The sequence below is a fragment of the Netta rufina genome (genome assembly GCF_964035555.1).
Source record: "Netta rufina genome assembly, chromosome: 8".
In the NCBI taxonomy this organism is placed as follows: Eukaryota; Metazoa; Chordata; class Aves; order Anseriformes; family Anatidae; genus Netta; species Netta rufina.
Window position 1 is genome coordinate 28,444,897 of NC_140131.1, and position 26,587 is coordinate 28,471,483.

The window sequence follows — 26,587 nt, forward strand, 5'->3', positions numbered from 1 at the left end:
AGGGGACACCCCGAGGCCTCTGGGCACCCCGCTGTGCTGGTTTCCTGGGGGCGCTGCAGCCCCTTCGGGGCTCTGGCAGCCACCTCGGGCAGCCCCCGGGTGAAGCGGAGCGAGGGGTCAGGGGCTGCTCTCCAGCTGCACCTCAGGCGTGCCCCAGCCTGCCTGAGAACCACTAACGCATGAAACCTAAGATTATGCCGACTATGGGCCGTGAACTTGAGTGCTGTGCGGGAAACTAATTACAATTGTGACCCATGTTACCAGCGCTTTGTTACAGGACGGCGCTGCCACAGGCTCCTCTGCGCAGGAGCCGCCCCGCGAGGGGGCGCCTGAGGCGGGCGGGCAGCGGGCGGGCGGCAGCCATGATGTCGCATCCTTGCCGCCGCCTCCCGGGCGCGAAGTTTGGCGGAGGGGCGGGCCGGGGCGGGCCGGGGGCGGGCCGGGGCAGGGCAGCGGAGCCGCTCCGGCACCACGGGCAGCGCCGTCCTCGCCCGCCCGCGGAATGAGCGGCCCCCGGGCGGCTGCCGCTGCCGCCGCCGCTTCCACTCGGGCTGCGGCGGGAGGCGCGGTGCCCGCGGGGGGAGCGGCGTGAGGGAGCGGCGTGAGGCGAGGCGCGGTGCGGTGCGGCGAGGCGGCCCCGGCGCCAGGATGCGGGCGCCCGGCAGCGTCCCCAGGCTCCTGCTGCTGTCCCTGCTGGCCGCCCTGCACCCTGCCCAGGTAGGAGCCGGCCGGGGGCCGCGGCCGACAGGGCTCGGCGGGCCGGGGCGGGGGGGATCGCGGCAGCAGGAGCGGCCCCGGGCTCCCCCGGGGCAGGTGCCGAAGCCCCGGCGGTGCGCCTGGCCGGGGCGGGTCTGGAGGAGGGGGCTGAGGAGCAGAACCGCTGCTGCGCCGCTTAAATCTCCGCGATGGGCAGGACCCGGCGGGCCTGCGGCGCTGCGGGAGCTCACGCCTTGCCAGCCGCCTCCTAACAAAGTGAGGAGAGGGAGAGGATGGCGGGGCACTGCGGCCATCCCCCCAGCAGCCCGCTCCGCCGTGCCGCGGTCGGTAAAGCCGTGCGGGTGAATGTCCCCCCCGCGGCACCGCTCGGGTGCCAGGCAGCCCCACGAGACGGGATTTGGCTCTTCTGACAGTTTGGTTTTCCCTTTTAGATAATTGAATTAGTCGTATAAAATACGCACGGGATTTCCAACAGCATGAAAAGGGTGTTCCTGCTACGAAAATATAAAGACGGAACTTAATAAGCAATTCGGTGAAAAACAGATTTACAGCTGCAGGAATCATAAGATACGGTGACAACATAAAAGGAGATGATATATGATTAATAACATCAGCTAATAATGAATTATACCCATATGTTATTAAATAGCAGCTATTTGACAGCATCGGCTATCGCTGTGCTCTGCAAAGAGACTCGTATCAGGCGGGGAACAGGAGCTCCTCATCTGTGTGAGCCCGAGCACATGGCCACACTGCAAGCACAGGTTTCCAGTCATTGCTGTCTTCTGGTACACTTAGATCTGTTGCAGGCAAAGAGGCTGCCTGAAGACAGGATAAACACAATTTGTATCACTGTCTATCCACAGAAGAGTAAAACCACTAATGAAGCGAATGAGCTTCAGCTGGCAGGATTTTGCTTAGTTTAGGTGTCAGAGATATGCCCCATAACAACACTGGGAAGAAATGTTCCATTGTAGGTGTCTGTTACCATCTAGCCCTGAAAAGCAGGATGCACCACTGGAATGGAACGGCATAAATTATCTCTGAAACTTTGCTTCTAGTCCTTTTTGCTGTGGCACACTGTGCAGAGGGCAGAAAAATGGCCTTTTAGTCATTGCTGTGTGTGACATTTTCAGGGATATTAAAATGTTCGTTGCAGGCCCTTTTAACTCCGTGAAGAGGTCATGAGCCAGAAGCTCTAAAGTCCTTAAGAATATGTAAAAACAAGAGCCCCTTAATCCAAGTCTGCTTTTTATCAGAGATAAATTGGGTTTTCAGAAATTAAAACAGGAGAACAAATGGTTATTCAGATCCTTGATTAAGATACTGCTCCACATTAAGCATATGAAAAGGTGCCACATATAGATGACAGATGATAGCTGAGTTTTGTTGACGTATTTCTGTGAAAAATGATGTATGCAAAATGAATACAAGGTCTGTGGGTTTGGTTTTGTTTGTTTGTTTTCAGCAAATAAATACAAGTTATGATTGAAATCACTTTAAAAATGGAAGTAATCCTCAGGTATTTAGCTTACTTTATGCTAAATGGCATAACAATGTTCTGCCCTGCAGGTTTGGAAGCAAATATATTACGTGAAATTAGTCATAGGAAACAATGAGGTGATTATTTCCTTCTTTTACAAATAATTGTGCAACATGCTCATGACTAGACACAACTTTTTAGATGCCCTTGACACACACAAATGAAAATAAATCATGACAGATGTTTCAAAGCATGCCACAGTACATTCCTATTAATGTTCTGCATAATATCTAAGTAATAAAGTAATAGTTTCTGTAACTCATCTATTACTTTTAAAAATTTCCAGGAAAAGAAAAAAAGCAAAAAAAAAAAAAAAAAAAAAGCTTTGATTTAGAACTAGCTCACTGACTTTAAAGACTGTTGTCCACAGGCACTCTTACTATGACAGGGCTTTTATGCTAAACTTACTGTGTTATCTACTCATTGTAAAGTATTTAAGTATTGCCATCTTATGGTAATATATGCTAAAAATATGTATAGTTTATTCTTAAATTTCTGGCACATTAAAATTTTATTTCAATTGCAGTAATTTATTGCCCATGTTGTATTTTTATTTCTTTTTTTCTGCTAAGCTTGATGTAGAATATTGACCTGCTCTGGAAATTAGCCTTTAACAAATGGAAGACAGCTCACTACTGATTAATTTTAAATACTCTTAATGCTAATTGTAGAATATCAATTTTAAGACACTTATTAAAATGTCACATCTGTTAATTTGATTCTAATTTTGCTCTGTATTTATACTGAAAAATACAAGGAAATTATTCATTATAATGTGTTTCAGTAAAGTTTTATTTCCAGCAGGATGATTAGATATTCAGCAGGAAGCCAACTATATAAAAAGACTTGGAATATAAAATCTTTCCTTTCTCCTACACTCAAAAGCAGTATCTTGAAAGAATGAACTATTAAGTACTAGGAAATTTCTAAGAGTTACTGCTAGATGGCATCTCTGTGCTGCTTTTCTGCAAGCCTGGAGTTTTCTGAAATGACCTTCATAGTACACAAAGTGGACTTCTTTTGTAAGTGTTATTTTGGTGGCCATCACTTGATCGCTACACCCAAATAACCACAGCAGTATAACCAAGTGAGCATTTTAGAGTAATGTAATGCTGCACCAGACAGGGAACAAGCTCAGCAGGTTGCCAAGTCTAGATGCTGTTTTTTAAGTTTGATTTTTGAAGATTTAAACAGATCTGAAAATAGGTATTTTTCAATGCAGTCGATAAAATTTATGCCTTTAACTTTTATAATGGTTGTATATCCTACACCTGGTGGGCTTCTAGTCTTTGAACTTTGCCAAAAGAAGTGTTTCAAAGGAAGACTGGTGGGTCCAGTCCCAAACAGGAGCTATGTGTAATATCATTAAGGACAGTTGCAAAAAGCATCTGTTGTCTATGTTCACTGCTTGCGATAATAGGATCTTTGGGAACATTAACATAAAAAAAAAAAAAAAAAAAAAGCAAATTTGAAAAGTTAACTGTTTTTGAGTGCACCCATACCTTCTGCAGTTTGATCTTTGGAACAGCCATGTTTCTAGATTTCAAAAATCCACAATTTTCACGTATCAGCAGACTACACAACTAGCTGCTAAAATCCTTCTTTTTCCCAGAGATCAACAGAACTTGTTTGTAGGAAGAGTGCATTACTTTAATGCTGCTTCAGAGTATAAGCTAATTCATCTCTGCTGTGAGAGTGTATAACAAGGATATTATGTACAAACAAGGGTTACCGTAATACACAATTTTTGTTGGAAATACTGAGTCATAGTACTATAATACAGCGCAAAATTGTGTGGAAATCTCATTATCTTTTTGGAAATTAATTAACACTGTTTTCCACAGTATTGTTCACTAGTCAATATGAAAATCATATAGAATTATTTAACCTACAGGATTTAAGAATGCTCTAAATAAAGCATTGCTGAATATATATGGTCAACTCTTGCTTTAACATTTCTGAGCAACATGATTCAAAACCAATGAAGAGCAGTCCAGAGCTGTCTGTGTCCTATGTCTTCTCCCAGATTTGTTACTCGCAGTCCAGTAACTTCAGTCAATGGGTAACGGTTTGCAGAAATGCAGTTTAATAGCTGTTGAAACAACACCCAGCTATAACTCTAAAAATGTGTTTCTAGTTTCCTACAGATTGAGCAATTATAAATTTCCAGTTCGAATCCTTGCAATTCTTAAGAGACCTATTAAGAAATGAACAGGAAATCCTCAGAGAAGCTCCAGTTTACTTTGGGCACTGAAATACCCTTTTTCAATACTTTAGTATGACACAAATGCTTCAGGGCATCGCTTCAGCATTCTTACTGGATCTTCACTGAAAACCAGGTAAAATTTAAAAATCCTTGTGTAAATCTTTGCAGCAATAGTATTTTGAAGACCACCTTTCACCAGAACATCAATCTGTTGTACTGCTTCACTTCACAGGGCAGTAGATTTCTTGTCTAAGATGAAATTGAGAGAAGTGAGGACTTTGTGTGCCTGGGTTTAAATACAGAACTCTTTCCACAAAGGAGAATGCCAGCATGCAGGAACAGATAGACAGCTTTACAGATAGAAAAACATTCAAGAGTTAGATGTTTTTATCTACTTCAAGAATGCCCAAAGAAGATCAAAGAGCTTATGTTGTACTTGTTTAGCATAATGAGGTCATGTGTACTACTTTCCACATGGTCAGCTAATAAATGTGCACTTGGTGCACCTGCAGAACAGAACAATTTGCTGTTCACCTGATCTGACCGTCATTTTTCAAAAAAATCTTTTTCAAAATATGACAGCTCCGAATCTGCCTCCTTCAGCTTTTTTTTACTGACTTTTTATTTTTCTAAGAGGTAACGATCTTAATGTGTTCACAAGGGGATCTCTTAAGAACCCTTGAAGTGCACAACATCAATCTTCATATACTTAGTCTTGGCATTAATGATGTTTTTGGTGAGTTTGCTAAGAAGAAAAAATGGATGATAAATATCTTAGCCATTCCTTTATTCAGTCAACTGGGAATTTTTCCTAATACTAGAAAGAAATACATTTTCTAGAGGACATAACTCCTCTTACTTCAGTACTAAATTATCTTTACCAGCCATTCATAAAGTCGATTCTTCTGTTCGTCATATTTGCTCTAGGGTACACTGCCTATTAACTGCAAAGAATGGCACATCTTATCCAAGAAGTAAGAATATTAGTAAAACAAAAGTGCAAAGGTGTACAACTTTGCGTAGAACTCTTATTCAGAAATTGATAAAAAGTTGCAACTTTAACAATTCTGATTACGACATTATCTATTTATCTGAAGGACGCTGATCCACCACTGATGGCCACTTGATACCTTTCACAGGCTGAGATAAAGGGGATAAAATTAATTCAAGATGAAGGAATCCAGCATGACAAGTTAAGGGAGCATTTGCCTCTGGGAATTTAAAATTCACATTACAATGTCTGGGTGATGGTGAAGCCTAGGACAATTCTTAGATTGTTTCTTAAAGTTGAGCACAGTGTTGAGAGATGTATCTCAGAATAAAGGAGAGTGAACTCGGATGTTACGTGTTATGTTGGAGCATAGAGAAATCAGAGACACTTCACTCCGAGCATGGACTGCAGCTTCAGTTATTTTCATTAGTGGTTACAATCTTAAAGGTAATTGCACTCCTATCAGCAGCATAATTTATCAGAACACTTGAAACTATTTCAAAAATGTTACTATTTTTAGTGTCTTTGTTTTATTCCTGTCATTAAAGGTGTTTAAGGTCAAACCTTGGTTTATCTGAAATTAGAGAATTCATGTCTCTGCCTGAAAGGACACCAGAATGCTAAATTATAAGGCCCTTTGTTACTGTGCCCTGCTTTTATTACTCACTTCTCAGTGTTTTTAAACTTGTTTTGTGGCAAACTGGACTACTGGCCAGCAGATAACTTGTTTAATATGCAAATAAAACATGCATGTAACCGTATTTACAGTAACACAGATTATCTTATCCCTGTTGGGAGCAGTACTAAAAGATTTTTTATTAACAGGGAAATACCATGCGTTGTATGTACTGGACAAAGGAAATTGTTACCATTTGTCTAGCTAGCTCTGTGTAGACTAAAACTAAATGACCCGTAGCCTTCATTTTTACTGACCACCTTCTAGAAATAGTTTCCTAATATTTTTTCTCACAATATGAGTGATTCATATTGATGAACTCAACACACCACACAACTTCCATACTTAGAGAAGAAGGTGACAGTGAACACAAAATGTTGGTGGTATAAGCAGTTAACATTAAGGACAGAACTCTGTTAATGATGGCTACACGGGTATACCCAGAAATTTGATTCCTTGAAGTTTCATTGTGGTATCACACATACTATATGCTTTTCCATACTGTCCTATACCCTCTTCAATTTCATGACAGAAGCTGACTTATCACAAAAGCAAAAGAAACAGCCAGGCATGTTTGTCATAACTCACTAAACAATCATAACTTGGAACTTCAGTTATAGCCAAAAGGAGGCTGCATAGGAAATACCAGGCCTGCAGATATGGAATTTTGTAAACTCTTACCTAGCTGCTTCTGTATGCACTTTATGTACTTTTTTTTTTCCCACAGAAAAGAAAAATATAATACGAAATTATTCACAAAACATCCAGTATCTATTAAAACTTCTTCCTCAAGAAAAAAATTAAATAATTTTAATATTCTGACCCCCCTTCTGAGCCTTTCTCACTTAAATTAAACCACTACAAGCAGCCCCAAATAACACAAATGTAATTTTTTCATCCTTCAGTTCCTTCAAGAACAAAGTCATCTGCCTGCTGCGCTGCCATCTAACCAAACAAATCCTTGCAACTGTGGAATGCAGATTTAATCTTTTTATTCCTTCTATTTATTACTTCACTGAAAAACATATGTTCATCAGCAGAACAATAGCTTAAGCAAATGCTGGAAGCAAGTAACCCACTTCACTCCTGTGGTTTGGGGAAATACTGTTAACATCCTCCTGCAGCTGTTACGTAACTCATAAGGGAAGGGGAACAGGTAGAACAAGTGGAAAAGATTCTGCTCAGAGGACTGCATCTTCGTGAGCTCTACAATTAAGTGCCTATCACTACACTGTAAATAATGTTAAACTATTGGTGCATGTTATTAAAAAATGCAGTTTAAAGATATTTTAATGAACCCATTGGTTTTTTGTTTGTTTGTTTGTTTAGAACTCCTGTTCTGTGCAAGTCCCAGCCTCAGTACTGCAATTATTTTTTTCGTATTCATTTTTCCATGTAGCCTTTTACACAGTATTCTAACAAATCCACCTTCTAATAAGATTCTGAGCATTTTCAATATACGGTATTGAGACTTTTCCAAGAAAATACGAAGTAAACAGTGTAGCTGTAACACCAAGATACTTTACCAAGAAACAAACAATACACGGAGTACAGACTACGATTCCAACAACTAGCTTTAGCTTTCTCAGATTAGATGTAATTTTGTAGTGAAATTTACCTGCTTTTCAATGTGAGCTATCAGTAATTTGCTTTCATTTTTGGCTGGTCTGGGTCCAAGTGAACCAGATCTATTCTCCCTGAACTGAATAGGCATTTCATTGTTCTTATTTTGTAGAGGTAAAGACAGCCCATTAGTTGTAGCTTAGTGGCAGACCATTATTTTCAAATTATCTATTGTTAACCCATCATTGAATCCAAGTTCTTAAGAGCTGAAGTTCCCCAGCAACACCACACTGCAAATTGCCCTAGGCCCAGCATCACCTCCTGACCCATCCCTGTTCCACCTCTACTTCACCAAACTCATCAGACCTTTCATTGTCCATTTTAAGGCACTAAATCTACACAGCACTACCCTTTTTAGAAGGGAGATATGGTCTTCTTTTTCACTATTCTCCACTATTCTCAGCTTTTTAATAATTCTAAAGATACACAGGATCGTACTTATGACATTCATTCTGTTTGCATGGTCATAAAATTTCCAGAGGCCATGGCATGTGAGCTTGGCAGAAAAATTACAAAGAAATTGTCTTAAAGGCAAGATCTCTCTTACATATCATAATTTACTAAGCCATGTAATGCTGGAGGGTGTTTTTTTCCTATTTTTTTTTTGTTTTGTTCCTTGCTTTTCTTGTTTTCTTGCATATTAGCAAGAGCTGGCTAATTCTTCAACCTTGCCATTGCAAGAGCACATATATAGTACTTGTACTAAACATGACCACAGATCCTGCTGTCCTCTAGTTTTAGACAGTAAAGGTCCTTTCGGCTCTGTGCCCTGAAGGTAAGTATCTTAACTTTTGAGTGTGATATGAATTATCATATAGATGATGGTATGAAAAATTCAGGTGACTGGTTTGCCTTTATAATGAGATTTCAGATCAATGTTATTTGCTGTCATCGCAGGTATTTATGCCTGAGATGCATATCAGGCAGAGTAACGAACAAGATCCTTCCCAAGCATAAAGTAGGGAACTTTTCATATCTAATAGGTAATTCAGATCAGGAGAAATCAACTAACAATTAAGTCTGGTATCCTATTACAAAAGTCACATAAGCTCAGACATGACAAAAAGCTTCAACTAAATTAATAAAGAAAAAAATGTTATTAAGTAATAATCACATTAGTCTATCATTAAGATTACTGCAGAAATGAATGGGGAAAAAAAAAAAAAGTCAACAAAATCAGAACTGCTAAGCTCTGACATTCCTGGAGAACTGTGACCTCATGCATTATTTACAACACTCGCTGCACAAATAGTCCTCAAACTGACAACAAATGGAGAGCTTGTTGGAAACACCTTATTTGGAGAAAAGATTTCTGCAAAATAGAGTTGAGTCTGACACCTCAGCTTAGCCAAGGAATTATTTTAAAATATAAGTTTCATTGTTCAAAGAATGCTCAAAATTGTGGTTGTTGGCTTCTAGGTAAAATTACATGTCCTATGGAATCAGCATCATTCAACATACTTTTCTTTTGAATTACCCTTCCTAATACACACATTGATTTACTTTTTAAATCAGTGTCTATTATTCAGATACACAAAAAACCTTGTTCAAAGTGTCAGTTACAACGTTATATTCACTTTATTCAGTTTGGGCATCGTTGCTATTCTGGTAACTGATTTATATTGAACAGCAGTTACTCAGCCTGCTTTCAGACCAATAACTTTGCTTTTGTGGGTGTCACCAGGAAATAGTTTGTGGAATTCTGCACTGGGCAAACAGAAACCCCTGCAGAAGTCTCTGATACAACCACACTGTACAAGAAGCGACTAGGCAATAGTGAGAGCCTTGAACTTTTGGGGGAAATGAAAGAAGGATCTTGATGTAATACTGGCAGTAGCTGTAGTATTCGGATTTGCTAAGCTTTAGATTTGACAAGTCAGAAAGCTACACTAATTGTAAAGTTCACCTCTGTTGTGTATACAGAAGAAAAAAATTAACAGATGCTACTGGTATTCAGATTATATTCACAGGTGACTGTCAAAAATAAAATAAATTGCTCTTGCTTATAGCTCTCTTCCATTTAGAAATGAGATTTATTTAGGAGTATGCAGTTGAAGCTATATCTCTATATGTTTATTTCTAAACAATTTTGAATGATTCATTCAACTTTGAAAACTCCCGTTTTTTACTAACATTCCTATAAAATCTTGAGCTAAAAAAAAAAAAGATCTTAGATTTCTTACTGAACATTCTGACTCATTCAATAGAAGATAATTCTGACACACATCAGTAAATCAGTATTAAGACTTGGAATCCATCTCCTGGCTAGTATCTGAGGGATAAACCTTCTTCCTTTTTAACACCCACAGGTATGATGTTTAACATGCCTTTCAGCAGCTACACTTTAAATTCAATCTGGTGCTCCGTCAAAAAAATATTTCCTTTTTATTTGTGAGGGTGATCAAATACTGGAACAGGCTGTCCAGGAAGGCTGTGGAGTTACCATCCTTGAAGCTACTCAAAACCTGACTGGACAGAGCCCTGAGCAACCTGCTCTAGCTGACCATGCTCTAGACAACATCCAGAGGTGCCTTCCTATCAGCAAGGCTTTGATTCCTGTGAGAGGCTGGATGCCGCAGAAATGAAGATGTAAGGTTAAGCAGGTTAAGTTACTGAGTTCATCTCCATACAGTGGAAATGAACAACCAGTTAATGTTTTCTCAAATGCTTCCACAAATCAGTTTCCAAATGAATGTAACAATAGTGGTGGATAATAAAAAATAAAAATAAATTAAAATTATTAATAATAATAATAATAAATAAAAAATAAGATAAAATCCTGATATGACCTAACTGCCCAATTCTTCTGTTAAATAGAAACGAAGTCTTTTTTTTTTTTTTTCTCTTTGGGGATTTTCCTGAAGCACATGCAATTAAGTATTGTCTAATGCTTACCTTCTCCTTCTCATTAGTATTCTTGGACATAAAACATTTGTACTGTGTGATTTGACTGTTTTAATTGACCCTAACTCTTAAGCACTGATGTTATCTTTTCACTTGCTAATTATTTTCCCTCTCTCCAGAAATTAGTCTCTTAGGCAATATTTTTCTTGTTAAAATATCATTGTTTTCTTATCCATTGTCGTGTATTTCAGGTAATGTTCTGAAGACTTGCCATATCATCTCATCTTTGGTTTCCCAAACATTCATAGTTTTTAGGAATGTAAACTACTACTACAAGTGATATCCTTCTTTTCTGTTTTCTTCTTCTTCCTCTGTGCAAAATATGCTATTATTAGTTAATTTCATACCAAAGCCCTTAGTTTTCTCCTTTCTTCACCTTCCAGAATGCTGTTATACTCCTTGTTTGCAATCTTGGAATGTTGTCTGACCAGCCGTGTTCCTTACAAGCCCTTTTAGCTGCTAAGCATTTGCTTCTGCTATATTCAGTTGCCTTCAAAGGATGGCCTCATTTTCCAGGAATCTTTTTTGATCTTTTTCAGTTTTAGGAGACTCGTAAGCATTTTGTTAAGTTTTGACAAATTCCTCCAGTTGTCTCCAAGTCACTTCATGTGCTTAATTTATTTAATAAATTTATTTTAATAAAAATTAAAACCAAACCTTCTGAGCTACATGTAAGTGCAGCTAAGAAAGACATCCCAAGATGTCAAGAATTCATGTTGATTCTGGTTCATGCACCATACATGTCTAATTTTACTTAAAAAGGACAAAACAGACTGATCTGATAACTTGTTCCTTGGACTGGAAGGACATTCAGCTATCCTTGCAAGGGCATGTATCCAAACTCTGAAACTGTTACTCCAATTAATATCAGTTAAACTAAAATGTCTCATGACAGGCGGGGTATCGCTGCCCCCAATATATATATTTGTTGCTGTGAGGAGGCCATGCTTTAACACAAGCCTGCTTAAAATAGCAGTGACCGTAGGAGGAGGAACTTATGATCAGCATACCTACCACCACCCATTTAAACACGAGCTTAACAAATGTCTTAAGTAATCTCCTTGATTATTTTAAATAGTGCTTAGGGTTCCACCAAAGGATTGACTTGTTCATTGATCAGTCAGAGACAACCTGGCCTGTGAGCAATGAGACATCTTTGCAGCTCCCCTCAGGTTGGTCATCCACTGAAACCAAGGTCCAAGGGCAGCCTGATGAAATGCCCGTAACTGGTCCAATGTGGCATTGTAGCCATAGCGCATACTTAAGGCTCACAGCTTGCAAGCACTCTCAAAAACCCAAGCTTAGGAAGCCAGTTTAGCAGAAAAATGCATTCAAACACTTTCTTGCTACTTCAGTTGTCACATGGCACATAGAAATTTTTTCTTCTGAAGCATGTTGTTGGAACAATGCCTGCATTATAAATGCCAAATATATGAGATATCTGACTACCCTATAGGGCAGACTACAAGATCAATCTTAAATAGCAGGCTGTGATGCAGTGATAGCTGGTGATGGGAAGAAGGATGGCAGGTGTAAGTCAGCACACTGTTCTGAACAGTGGGCACGCTGTGAAAAAAGCACTAAGTACACCAAACAGTGGAAAGAATAGTCCTGCCAAATGACATAGTGTGAGATTAAAGTAAATAATTCTGCTGGAAACACTGAAATTTTAAGTATCTGAAAAAACGTATCTTCAGGACTGTTTTGTCTTTCATAAAGGTACCCACCTATTAATAAAAGAGCATATTAAAAATAGGTCTATACAGTACAAAAGTAAATTGGAACTGGGATTTATTTAATTTAAAAATACATTACTGTTTGGCCAGCAAATAGCCACAGCAGCAAAGCTAGGTTCACTTCTCACTTCCAAATCAATCAATCCTGAGTTAGAATATGTTACTGTGTCTATTACTAGTCAGCCAGCCCATGCCCATCAAAGATGATCTCCTACTGGACGAGCACATCAGTGCAAGATGCCTATAAAAGAAAATGAGGATGAACAAGATGAAGTGATTCAATGTTTTCCTTTCCTAATGCAGTGTCTACTGTAGATAGGAAGAAAACCAGAAATAAAATCTTCCACAAATACTCATTCCAGTTTTAAACAAGCATAGCTTAAAAATATTTGTGCTCCTTTTTTAGCAAGCAAAATTAATGACAGAGGAGGACATTACGTGAATATTGTAAAATATTTTTGACAACGAGTTAATAATTTGTACTTGCATATGTACAGTTTTGCCTGCTCATTAAAGAAATATCAATACATTTTATGGCTTATCAACCCAGAGTAATTCAAACTTTAGTATTCAGATTTGTGAATTATTCATAGAAGCTACACATCAGGAACTATTTATGGAAATGTTGCTGAAAATAGTACTCTATGTTTAGACTGACTCTAGTTAAAAAGGAAGCTAATTTTGTTAAATCGTTTAGATCACAGTATCTTTATATTTATTTTGAGTATATAGTGCAGTCTATTTTTAACTCTGCTGGCAGTGTGTTTCTCAGCACTTCTCAGAAGCCTATGATACAACAACACTTCTACTACTGCAATTTTTATTTCCCAGTTATTCATACTCAGGTATTGAGTATAAATACTCAATATTCCCTACTACTGTTCATAGCAGAACCACACAAAGTTAATGTGGAAACAATTACCTCTCTCTCATTCCACTATCTAATGTGTCAAAATCAGAACCCATAAGTATCACTTAAGTAACACTTACAAAGCAATATCTGTTTTTACTCACTGCTGGGAAAGGAAATGTATTCTCCTAAAGTTCTTGCTAAAAAGTATTTCCATACCATTATGGCAGACAGCAGAGAAAATAGGCAAGGGGTCTCTGACTTGTTGTGTAGACTCAAGGATAAAAAGGGATAGAAAAGGTACAGTCACTGAAACCTTGCAGGAAAATATCAAGTACTATTCAGTGGCAGGGAAGAGTGAAAGAGTAAGGGGTAACTGCTTTTTCTTCAAAATATATCTGAGAAGTGTGTCAAAAAAACAAACAAAGCAAGGAACAAGCTACAATCTATTTGAAATAGAATCTTACACAGTATGATTTACAGCTGCTCCCAAGTTTTTATCATTCTCTTTAGCCATCACTTTAAAGTAGCTTGCAACAAGGAAAAAAATGTTCTTTCCTGCTACTTTTATACTTTCATGCAACAGCAGACTTTGAAGTCATTTATTCAAACCTTTAAATAACGTGCACAATTACATAAATACGTTTACAAGGATAAGTGGAAATAATTAGCTGCTTAGATTTATTTTTTTTCACTTTTATTTGCTTATTTTTTTCTTCTGTAATTATATAGATCTTTGAAAGAAGTGTCTATACAGATAGATAGGTGGATATTAATGAACAGAAGGAAAAAAGTCTCATTAGGTGTTGTCATAAATGAGAACACTACTTTAAGATGAGATGGCATTTTCTTTGCTGCTACCAAGACAAGAAATAGTATTTCTAAGTCTTAGTATTCTCTCACATTGCACTGACTTAAGCAAACATTAAGGTAATACCTTAATACCACCAATATTTACCAAAAAAAAAAATATATAATATATATATATATAATTCTTACTTATTTTATATCTTACTCATTTTGTTTATTTCAAGACCATTTTTCTATTAGATTTTCACTAAAATATGTATACATACAATTTCAAAGTTGTGCGCTTCAGTACTCGCAGAAAAGCAAGAAGGCAACCTCTATGTTTTCTTGTCCATCTAGGAAACAAATACCATACCATGGACCTACTATATAATATATATTTATATATTATTATTATATGTAAGATTATTATATAACTATTATATAGGATATGTAAGTGAATATATAATTATGAATGGATACGGTGTATAGATTTGTCTTGAACTCAATCTTTAAACTAAAAGAACTTGAACCAAATCTTTAATCATGTTCCTGGGAGATGCTAACCCATCCTCTTCTGTGTCTGTCCATTTTTTTTTCCTCCTGGGGAAATCCTACAGTAGGCAGAATAAACTACAGATAACTTCCATATGAGAAAGTGTAAAGAAGACTGTTATTTTGGGATCCATGGGGGATGCACATAGCACAATTTCAAAGTCATAAGTTTCCTTATTCTGTAGCTACAAAAGGAGTGCGTTGGAGTTAAGTTAGTCTGAGGTACAGTTGAAAAGCATTAGAACACCTAGGCCAATGTTTCTGCTCAAGGATCAATAGTTGCAAACAGTATCTGCACTGCAGCAGGCAAATAGAGGCAAAGATCAGGGATTGACTTATGACCACAGAACATCAGACAGGCATCTGATTCTAAAAGTTCTGACTACCCAAGGGAGGCATAGGCCTGAGCTGTTTTACAGCTTTTATTTATTTATGCTGGAAAGTTATAAAGACATTGTATCAGAAAAATACAATCACACTGCACTCCAAAGCAAGTCCTTGGGGGAAAGAATGATTTTATTTTCCTATTTCAGAGCTCTTTTTCTTTTAGTGCCTGAAAAAATAAAGCTTTTTGAAAGTTTCTCAAACTTCAGATTGCTTAGTTACTTTTGCTCTGGGATTTCTGAAGATTCAAAAGGCGAGCTGAGAGGGAAGCCCTCTTACACTGAGAACTGTAAAAGCCAACATATGAGTGCTGCAGGAAAGGGAGAATGGAAATTAATTCCTTCATTAACACCAGACGAAGTGACTGTGCCCAAAGGGAAGGAGCCAGACACAGCAGATCAATGCAGACAGCATATTGCTTGGATTGTTCTATGACTTTGGATATTTCCAAGAACAGACCAGAATTTTACTAAGGATGCCATAAGCTGTAACCCTTCTGATAAGCCCTTTTGCTTTGGCCATTCAGGTTGTATGTGGTACAAGAGAATAACATAAAATTATCTTCTCTCTGGCCTCTGCTTCTAGCTGGAAGGTGCTCCAGCCCAAAAGCACTGTTAGCAGTCAGGCAGGCAGAATTGTACCAGTTGAGGGTCTGACCCTAACCAACCTCTGCCATAATTTTGTGGTGCTACCAAGTCCTAAGGTGATCCTGCCATCCCCAAGCCAGTAATTACTGGTTATACCTGGAATGACACCTACACATCACTAAAAAGCTCAGGGAACGATACAGAATCAGGCCACCATTTAACCTCCCGGCCCACATTTCCCTCCTTCCCTCCTCCTCAGTAAAGTAATACTACACTGAAATAAAACGATGTTCTGGGAGGCATTTCTGTCACCCATTCTAGCACTAAAGAGCAGTCTGACTGTTTTATGTGCGGCAAAATTCTTGATCATCTTTTCTCTTCTGCTTGAAAGATTTTTAACAAAGAAAACAATGCTACCATTTGTGACAAACAGTTGTCCATTATTACAGGTTGCTCTGAGCTGACCAGACATGTATAAAGATTTTCTTCCCCTAGACAGTAAACAGAATTGTTATGCTTTGGAAGGGATAAATCACCCAGAGTGTTTTCATTCTGTGTATCTGGTGAGCCAACAAGCAAAAGCAATGTCCAAGAGAACAAAATTCTAACATCGCATAAACGGGTGTGTAAACAAGGCAGTATTCTGATGACAGCTCAGGTTTGCTCCCAAATTAGCTAAAGACACAGCAGGGCTCTATTTTTAAAGACAGATGAACTTACATAATCTACATTCATTTAATACTCAGAGGCACCACTGATGATCACCTTAAGGTAAGCTCAGAGTTGTGTTTCATACACAGAAAAGCCTACAATGCTAGGCTCGTTGATACTGGAGATTTTGCTCTTCCTTTTTTTCTGTCAGTTATCATGCAGGCACTGTTTCCCTATCTGCTAACACTAGGACTGAAAATCCATGAAATACAAATATGGTGGTTTTGAATTCATATCTTTTTTTTTTTTTTTTCCTCAGCTCAATTTTCAAAGACTATTTGGAGAACAGTGCAATAGCAGGATGAGAAAAATGGAATGGGATCTTTTGTCTCTCTACACAGTGACAGGCAACACCATTTCTCCTACCATGCACACTTGCAGTCAAGAAAGTACATTTAGGGACAGACAATATGGAGCAAAATCCTCAATCCTTAAATGAATAAGAGTTTAGAGATTTAGCTCTTCATAACAATTGTTTCACATTATTAATATATGACTGCCTTTACAACATTTAATGATAAGGTAATGGTGCCACTTAGTGCCTAGTATTTGCATAATTTAGAAACAAAGCACAGGTAGGTGATGTTGTCTCACACGTGCCCATATATTCTTCATACACTATGAAGTAGCGTATAGACATGCTGAGAGTCACACAGAGCATACATTTTTATCATGTTTAGGGCACTCCTTCTATTCCAAATCTACAGCTTATGGGCTAGATTTCATCACAGGAGTACTCCAGTACAACCAACAAACTTTACGTTTAGTTCTATCACTATTGCAGTCACTCCCATGCTTCAGGAATTTAACTGTAGCTCCATCCCCATGACAAGAACAATGTTCATGTCATATTGGAGGCTTTTAGAACTGCTTTTTTTTTTTTTTTGGCTGGGGGTAGGGTTGGCTGGACTAACCATTTTGAAATACTGTGACATCCTTAGGTTAAAGTTGACATTTAAATTAAAATTATTATTACTACCAAAGAGAAATTAAGGAGCAATTTGAAAGTGAAAGTCAATGAAATGATAAGAGTTCAGTCCGACTTATTCTGGACTTAAATGCTTAATGTCTTTCTGTGAATTAAAATATCGCTGAACAAAGAACCTGAGATTGGATAACCTACAAGTAACCCCTATGCGGTAGCTCTGTGGAGTCCCTTTGAGCAAATCCCATGGCACTGGGGAGGTTGGCTCATTAACTGGGCTGCTGGGCCAGCTTCCACCTCCCTGGAGTTCCCACAGCATGCCTATCGTGAAATCCTACTGTAAAATTAGTCTTCTCTTTACTGACTGAACCTGAGAAGTTGAAAGTGCAGTAGAATTATTTTCCAAGTGGCACAAATTGATCCCTTATCCTTAATGAAATTTGTGTTCCAAACCCTTCAAGCTTTTCTAGTGTGTAGGGCACAATTCATTTCCGGATGATCTAAGAGCACTCTTCCTGTCATTATAAGATTAAGCTTTTGGAAACTATATAGGTCATCTATATCTAAATTACACTGTCAGGATGCAGTTCTTAATGAGCATTACGTTGTTTTACTATTACATGAGCAGCACAAAGAAATAATTGTTTCCCTCTTTCCTTTCAATGGCATTAATTATAGCTATTAGTGATAAGAAAATTTATTATTCTTGTCACACTGGCTCATCTGCAAGGGCAGGTATCTTGGGGAGAGAAAAGGCAAAGCTATATCTGTTCTTGTATCCCTCCCTGCTCTGTAATTCTGTATAGCTCTCTGTGGGAAGAACAGGACTCATTCTCCCTTATTTCCTTCAGCAGGCACATAGCTGATTTCATAGTATAAGGCTGAGTTTTTAATGCTTGCAGTGTTTAACAAAATAAGGAAGAGAATACTGTTTGATTTCAGATGAGAGTTTTCAGGAATATATATTCCTTTATCAACTGGAGGAAGGAGGGAATCATCCAGAGCTGCTTGGTTTTGAGTGTTTCTTCCTGTTTCTATTCTTACTCCATCTCTGACAACTAAAGGAGTAATGTAGAAAAAATATTTGTAAAGGGAAACAGGAGGAATCCTTCCTTTGTTCTCTCTGACACTTCTTTGGCATTTATTTTATCTCAGTTTGGCAAAATCACAATGCAGCTGTTTAGAAGTGTTATTTAGTCCATTATGAACTCTGCATGAAGTATTTTTAGAATTGATTTTGTTGAGCCTTCTCTGTTTTAGTAGTTATTTCTAATTCATATGAGTTACATGAATCTGAGAGCTCCATTAACCTTCATTATGCCATCTCTGCAGCTTATAGCCTGAGCACACATGCAAACACAAAGAAAAGATGAACACAAACCGGAAAATCTCAAAGGGATAAAAATGTAACAACTGGTTTGATGAGAAGCTAAGAGGCACGGCTAACTTACATATACTAAGATAACAAAGTCTTTCTATTTGACTTTTTGAGGTACATTCTCTCTTAAACTCTGAGCCCTGCATCATCCTAGAAATACAACTGAACTGAATTATCTTTGAGTGTTTTATGCTGACAGAGGCTGTCATAAGACCTTTTTCCTTAAATTGGAAATGAGCAAATCTGCCTCAAACTAACAAAGACTTCAGGCCATGCAGCTCTTTCCTTTTGCTCTGAAGTCTCTGAAATCACCTTATGGAATTTATCATCTACGAGTTACAGAGTTGTCACTTGCAACTTGTAACTATGCACTGGGGTATGTGATGGAATGTGCCACTGGGAATGAGCAGATCTAAAAGCTGGTGCTATGGAAGAGAGAGGAAAAACAGTGATGCAGTCAGTGCTGTAAATTGTGTGTGGCCTGAAGTTCACAAACTTTATTCTGAACACACAGCTGGCACACCCTGTGCTCCCTTTAGGCTTTAAGTTACTTCCAGTTCATTACTTTCTTCGTTAGCGTTGCCTGAATTATAAAAGAAGATATACCATATTTATACTTATACTTTATACTATGACTCTATTTTAAATACAGTGGTGACTCTCCATTTGTTTCCCACAACAGTTTCTTAGAGCACTTATACATGTATTTCAATTGATAAGATGCTACTTGTATTAAAACAACCTCAGCCACTCTCACAGATGCATCCTCCCTCTTACGGCACTGTGGAAGGTCTAGGGCAAGAAGTTGGGGTGTTGCTGCCCTCTGGAAGTGCTCTTCTCACCTGCACAGCACAGGAAACACATGTGCCTGGAAAGATCTACCTCAGTGCTTCTGTTTCACTAAACACAAGCACACATCTTTGAAACCAATGTTATTTGATCATGTGACATTGAAATACCAATGTATTGAGTGATGATAATAATGTCCTATATTTTTAGAAATTCATATCGTGTTTTACAAAATGCTTTGGGAAGTTCCATACACGGTTTCCTCAATTCCAAGTATTCTTTTCAGTTCCTGTGAGCAACCCGTAATTTTTGTTTATGAGCAGAGGCAGAATTTGTATTTCACATTCTTGAGCATATTCTGTTAATTACAAGATATCAATGACTGTATCACAAGCAGGAAAAAAAAAAAAAAAAAAAAAAAAAAAAAAAGCCACAATAATAGTCAATGGCTCTGTATGGTGAAATAAGAGGTTTTCTGCCATAATTTAATTCTCGAAATACAGTCAACTTGTAGCAGGAAACTCTCCCCAGTTTTTTGTAGGAGTGAAAGAGGTTTCACTGGGTACTGGTTGTAGGAAATGTTATTCACATTTAAATTTATGCTTCAGTAAAACTAAATCTAACTTGGGTTGTTTGTTTTATGCATGGAATAAAAAACATCAGAAAGCAACACTACACACGTACACAAGTTTTTTTTAGTGACACATGCACACTCCTTTACTATTGATAAGGAACTCAGAAGAAACGGTAACACTGTTCCTTTTCCTTCTAAACTGTATTTTAGCACTAGAACCTGGCATTTGCGCTGCAGTTTGCTAAAGATTACTGCTTTTTCACGAACCATTGACACATATCCAATAAAAGACCAGAGGAGGAGGACTAACATAATAATAAATCACTTGCAGTACTGAAGTCTTGGTGTTGCCAGGAGAACCTGCTTGTCATAACATAAATCAGAGCTGACTGAAGCATACAACACCAACAAATGATCATCTTAGAGGTCCAGGAAAACAGTGAGCAAAAGAGTCACATTATTATAGCCTAGAGACCTCTTCATGCAGAGACATCCTTCCTCAGCCGGATCAGGACAGCCTGAGAGTCCCAAAGCATCCAAACAAACCAGAAGGTGTCTGTTTCTTGAATTATGTCAGCCCTAGTTCTTACTCTTCTGTTTCATTCTGCCTCAATGTGAAAGGGTTCAATTTTCAGCTACAGTAGTTTTCTTTTCGTAGATTGTTAATATATTACCTAGTGGGAATATTATGCCAGACTGAGGAAAAATCTTATTAAAAAGGGTCGCTATAATAACGAATAAAGAATATTACCTCATTTGGCTTTCCATAATTACATTCCACCAATTGCTCTAAGCCCATACACCTACTGCCTCTCTTGTTTCTTTACCCTGACTGCCTCTAGCTGAAAAGAGGGAATTAGCCATTAAATCTCAGGTTATTCTGTTACTGCATACATTTCCTTCCATTTTAATTTGCTATTTTATTGGGATAGCTCTGTTTTCCTTCTTCCCTATTTTTCATGTAATCTTGTAAGTCTTTGCCTACGTAGTATATTTTTCCCCTTTTACAATAAATTGCAGACTGTGTCCCAGACCCAGAAGGCTAAAACTGAAGTACAAATACAGCCTGTGAATTTTCTTAGTTTCTTCAAAATTACTGAAGAATGACTTTGTGCATTAATGTAACTGTCCATACAGAATGCTGGAAGGTTTTTATCCTAATAGTTACATGCACAATGCATGAAACAGCAAACCGTGTTACAGTTGCATTGCAGTTCATATGCCTTTGGCATAACTAATGACTGTAAGTAATATGGGGTTTATCATCTGTCCTTCAACATCTGATAAGCCATATTCTCCTTCAGGGATGCTTTTCTTTTCCAAAACACTGATATTTACCACTGTCAATCCTTTCAGTTTCTATTTCATTTGCAAAGGGTCTGTGTGGTCATTTTAGCCAATTTTCTCTGGATTATCTCAGTGCTGGGTAATATGTTTAATTATCTTCTCTACAATTATCTAATACTTAAAATTTTAAGTCCATGGGTAGACTGCAGGGCCAGTTTTCACTCTTCTTCTGTTTAGCAAGCTCCTGAAGAATTGTTTTGTCTAATGAAGCAGTACTTGCATTTTGTGCTCTGAAACAATGTTATTTCCAATTCATTACATAAGAAGAAATGAGGCATCTTGTGAAGTAAGCATTAGACTGTGAGGTCAGAAAGTCTGCATTGCTAAGACAGATTGGTCTTTGGGGAAATTGGATATTTCCACCCTACTAAAAAGCCATTATAATTACATTCTTGTGACTGCCAAGCGAGCTGCACTAGAGACTCCATTCATTCCCTCTTAAATGCATACTTAATGCATCTGACTTCTAATACCTCACTTCTAAGTCAAATCAAGAGATCCAGCCATTCCTGTGATGAATCTATTTGATCTCCTGATTCCCAGCATTCACTCCTGTATTGATGTCATTTGGCTCTGGCATGCTTACCAAGTCCAGGAAAACATAAACTTGCAGCAACACAGGAACAAAGTCTTCTGAATTAAACGCTAATTCCTCAAAGGCACAAAGTACAAAAAGAAAGACTAAAAACAATAACTGGCTTTTGTAGCTAGACAGTATTTGTAACCTTTATATTTATATTTGTAACTCTGGCTTTACAACTTTATCCCTAAAGTAGAACAGAACGGAGAGATATGGTGCTGAAGTTCCTCTCATCTTCTGTATAAACCAGTCCTTCTTTATCTTCTCCACTCTGCCTCCTTGCTCTGATATTTTCAGGTATAGAATTGTCTGTGATCCCACAATTCAGGCTCAGAAAAATACTCCATTTAAGGCTGCAGGAGTCAGACATACTTTCTTCTATACTCATGATCAAGTCATTGTTAATTCAGCCCACTAAAAGCAGTTTACCTCAGCCTTACTTTTACTAACATTTCATTTCCTAAAAGTTTCAAGTTAACTATACACATTGAGAAGGGATAGCATCAAACACATGAGCTCCATTAAAATACAATATCTTATTATATTTCAGAATAAATACTTACAAATTCTACATGTTTTATTTCCTTCTAGGACTGACAATCATCTCAAGGGATTTAGAGCCATGACATTTTCCTTTAAACATCTGGGAATTTGTAGCAGGAATGAAAGTCATCAAGGAACACTGCTTGGGATACTGCTTTATGTTTTGTTATTCTAAACATACTGCACAGTCCAAGATTCATTTTTAGGTAATTAATCATACCCTCAAGGAACTACTAGGAAAGTCCACATAAGGAAGGCTTGGGCGTTAGCAAATCTAAGTCTACGCTTTCTTAATACAGGTATCCTCAAGCTACAACTCCTTATTAACATATTGGATTTTGCTAGGAAAGTTGGGAAATCTGGAGACAGATTTGAATTTGGAGAGTAATATGAAAAGAGATCTAGACCTGGGAATCTGATTCTGAAATCAATTGTTCTAAGCACAAAGCAAACTGCAGCACAGAAAATTAATCCATGTTACAGGAGCATGTAAATGAGCCAAGCAAAAAACGAACAAAAAGTCATATCATTCATTAAACTAACTGATAGAGTTGGATAAAACAATTTGCTAAGGGAAAAAATCTGGCAATTTATATTGCTTAGGAAACCATAACCACAAGTTCTGAAGAATCAAGAAGCACGCATACTGCAATCAGCTTCTATGCAGCTCAAGCATGTATTTTAACAATAAGCAAACATGAAAGACTGCCGGCAGCAAAACATTCAGTTAGATTTCAGGATAAAACAAGATTGCTTGAGTGTCACCAGTAAGTGTGTGTTTGTGGTCTGCTTTCCCAGACACTAACCCATTCCCATAGACTCACTTTTGTGTTTATAGTGTGGCTATAGCCAGTATCCTGTTGTACAATGACCAAAGAATTTTTCAAGTCTCTACCTATTTTTCAAAAGAACAGAAGTGTCTAAACTGATATTTATTCTCATCCCTTTGAAATGATAAAGTTTTTCAGCCCAAAATATCTATTCATACTATTAATAAACCATTAAATGTATGTGTAATGACCTGATTTGAAAGCCTTCCCCAGATCATTGTCATCTGTAACCTAGGGACTGGTTTCTTTAATGTATTAGCAATTCATTCAAAGGTAGCATTCCAAAATGTTTGTTTTTATATCAAACTTGTTTAACAAGGTCTCCACACTGATTGTTTTGAATAAACCTAATGCCACATTCCATGTGATCAGCTATCACTTGAATATTTGCCACACAATCTGGTATTTCACCCTACTAGTTTTTGACCATCTCCACTAGTTTTTCTCCTCTTCTGCTAGCTTTTTTGTTTTGTATTCTAATAACTGTAACTCATCATCCATTTTCACATCTATGCATATGGCATTTGCCCACGTCACTTTATTCGTGCAGTTCCCCTTGCCTGGAAAAAAAATCAAGTAGAACAGATTTGCTTTTGTGTCACCATGATAACACAGCTTTTCTTGTTTAGTGATCCATAAGAGATTTGTTTTTACATATTTTTTAAATGATCTGTGTATCTTTGCAAATTATATTTATACTGCTCCTGAAATTCCATTTTTCTGTGCTCCTCTATTAATTTGATATACAGTCCTTATTTAATTACTATCTCTATTTGCATAATAGAAATCATTTACCCAGTCCCAATAAAGCGCAATTCTGTTTCAATGCATTTTCAAATGGCTGAGCTTTGTCCTTCTATGTGCTCTAATGTTTCTGTAGTCTTTGCAAAGTAACTATTACCTGATGAGATTTTTTTTTTTCTAACTTCACATTGCTGGAGAGAAATGATGGAATGGTTTAAGTAAAAGCACAGAGGTGGCACCACGGTGGTTATACTATTGTGGTATAGTTTTAGCTATTCTTTATAAAGTATAGATGCACATAGTGACCATGTAGCGATTATCCTTTTCCTAATGCAACTCTTACAAGTTGGTACGGTTGATACGTATGGTATTTAGAGAACAGCACCTGATTTATGTTTCCTGAACACACTGCTCCAGGACTTTATAGGCTGCCATATACGTATTTTTAAGATCAGACTTTTTATTTTTTAACCTCTAATCACTATGAAATTCTGCTGGGTGTTACACTGGGTGACAGTTCTCTGAAGAATTCTGTTTAATCCTTCAGACACCATAAAGAAATATGATATTTTTACTTGTGCTAAACTTGCTGAGCAAAGCTACTCTATGTTCTATAGTAGGGGATCTCAACTTCTCAATCTCTTCTATTAAGAAGCAATATTCATCACAGGGTCATGGAAGTAACAGTCTTCCTTCTGATTCTGCCTTAAAATACTAAGCTGATGATTCCTTTGTAAACATGTACTGTAATTTCAAAGCAGCCTATTTTCCAAATATCAGTATTTAAAGTCACTTGCATTTTGTGACTTCAGAGAAAGTACTTGAAGCCCACCAAAGTCATGAGTAAGGAACAGCAGCGAGCATCACTCTGGCTTCCATGTTGTAGCAGTACTGTTGCTGTAGCCATCACAGCATAATAAGCATGACAGACTTTGTGAGGAAATCTGGTGTTCCCACTCTTTGATAACAGAAATCATTTAACCAGTCCCAATAAAGCGCACTTCTGTTTCAATGCATTTTCAAATGGCTGAGCTTTGTCCTTCCATGTGCTCTAATGTTTCTGTAGTCTTTGCAAAGTAACTATTTCACTAAGGGGAAAAAAAAAAAAAAAAAAAAAAGTGTTCAAAGAGTTCTTGGGAACACAAGCTCAGTAGTTTCCAGTCCAAAGTAGCAAGAACCACTCCAAAAAAAACAGTTGAGAAGTTTGAAGATTGCTCTTGCTTCTGAGACAACTTCTGCTACTGCTTCAGCTACTCGCTGAAAAAAAAAAAAAAAAAAAAAAAAAAAAAAAACTTGACTGCTTCTCCTAATTGTATCAGCTCATCTAATAAAGAATATAATCATTTTCTAATGAACGTTACCAGCACTTAATCTAAGCCTCTGCGTACCACCTACTTGGATTTCTCAGAATTATTCTCACCAAAACAACTTGAAAGTCACAACAGTTATTTGAATGACCTTGTGCAATTCTGAGATATTCAATATTCTGAAAAATTATTTGGTTAAATGCAAAAAAAAAAAAAAAAAAAAAAAAAAGCAGAAGTTAAACATTTTAAACAAATCCAATAGTTTAGATATAATAGCTTTTTTTGAAAAAGGTTGTTCAATCTTTTTTCTTTTTTTTTTTCCCTGAGATTTTCAGAAACTAAGAACAACATTACACTTCATATGTTTAAATACAGATACATCATCAAAGGTAGCTACTACTTCATTCAGGAGAATTGCAGCACCAACATTACTAATGAGCTATTACTAATTAATAAACTATTACTGAGCTATTACTAATATAGCTCAGGCCACCCAAAGCTCTTTTTACCTTTTGGAAAGGCTCAGGAACTCCATGTTACATTTATGATGCTGATGTTTGTCCACCTCCAGCAGATAGTATTATAGCCATTCAACAGCTTACAGAGCTGAACAGCTTTGGGCTGTACCAATCCAAAATATTTTTAATTCATCATACTATAGATGTAAAAATGTGCATGTTGCTAACTTTATCTACTGAGTTTTCCTTTAACTCATCTCATGGGATAAGTCATCTGCATCCTGAGCACACTGAACAACAAATCAAAAATCTCAGTGTCCAGAGGCACAGCTTAAAAAAGTAATTAAGTAATTCATCCAAGCCAAAAGAACTGTCATGTATCTCTTGTGCAAATCATGCAAGTCACGCTTTGCCTTTAAACTGACTGTGATTATTTGACTATAATGAGCAAAAGCTATTTGCAAAGTGACTGTCATTTAATTAAGTTACTCCAGAGCTAAAATTTAGCACATTTTAAAACTCCATTTAAATTCTTCCATGAAAATCTGGCATAAATTCAAGCTGGGTTTTGCTGAAGTGCTTTTCAGGAAATGACTTTTATTATCTGTAAAACATGCATGTTGTAGTAAAAGAAACAGAGCTCTTAATGGAGATAATTTATTAAAATATTAATAACAGCCTTCAGCCTGAAATGGTCACCCACTGCAAATTTAAAGTCTGCAGAACTTTGTTTGCTAAATAATCTAAAATAGAGAAACTGCAACACCTAAGTATTTGTTTATTTTATTACTATTCATAGAGCAAATTTCTTTAAAATTACGTACTGTCTATGCATCATGC

At 37.6% G+C, this 26,587-nt stretch overlaps 1 protein-coding gene across 1 annotated transcript in view; it reads left to right on the plus strand.

The window, feature by feature from the left end:
- Nucleotides 1-648: 648 nt before the first annotated feature.
- OLFM3 (olfactomedin 3) overlaps nucleotides 649-26,587 on the plus strand; it is a gene marked incomplete at both ends in the record, with an annotated part of 58,248 nt that continues 32,309 nt past the window's right edge. The window contains one exon of the mRNA XM_084291270.1: nucleotides 649-717. Coding sequence (XP_084147396.1) covers nucleotides 649-717 — 69 coding nt within the window. The remainder of the gene's footprint in view (nucleotides 718-26,587) is intronic.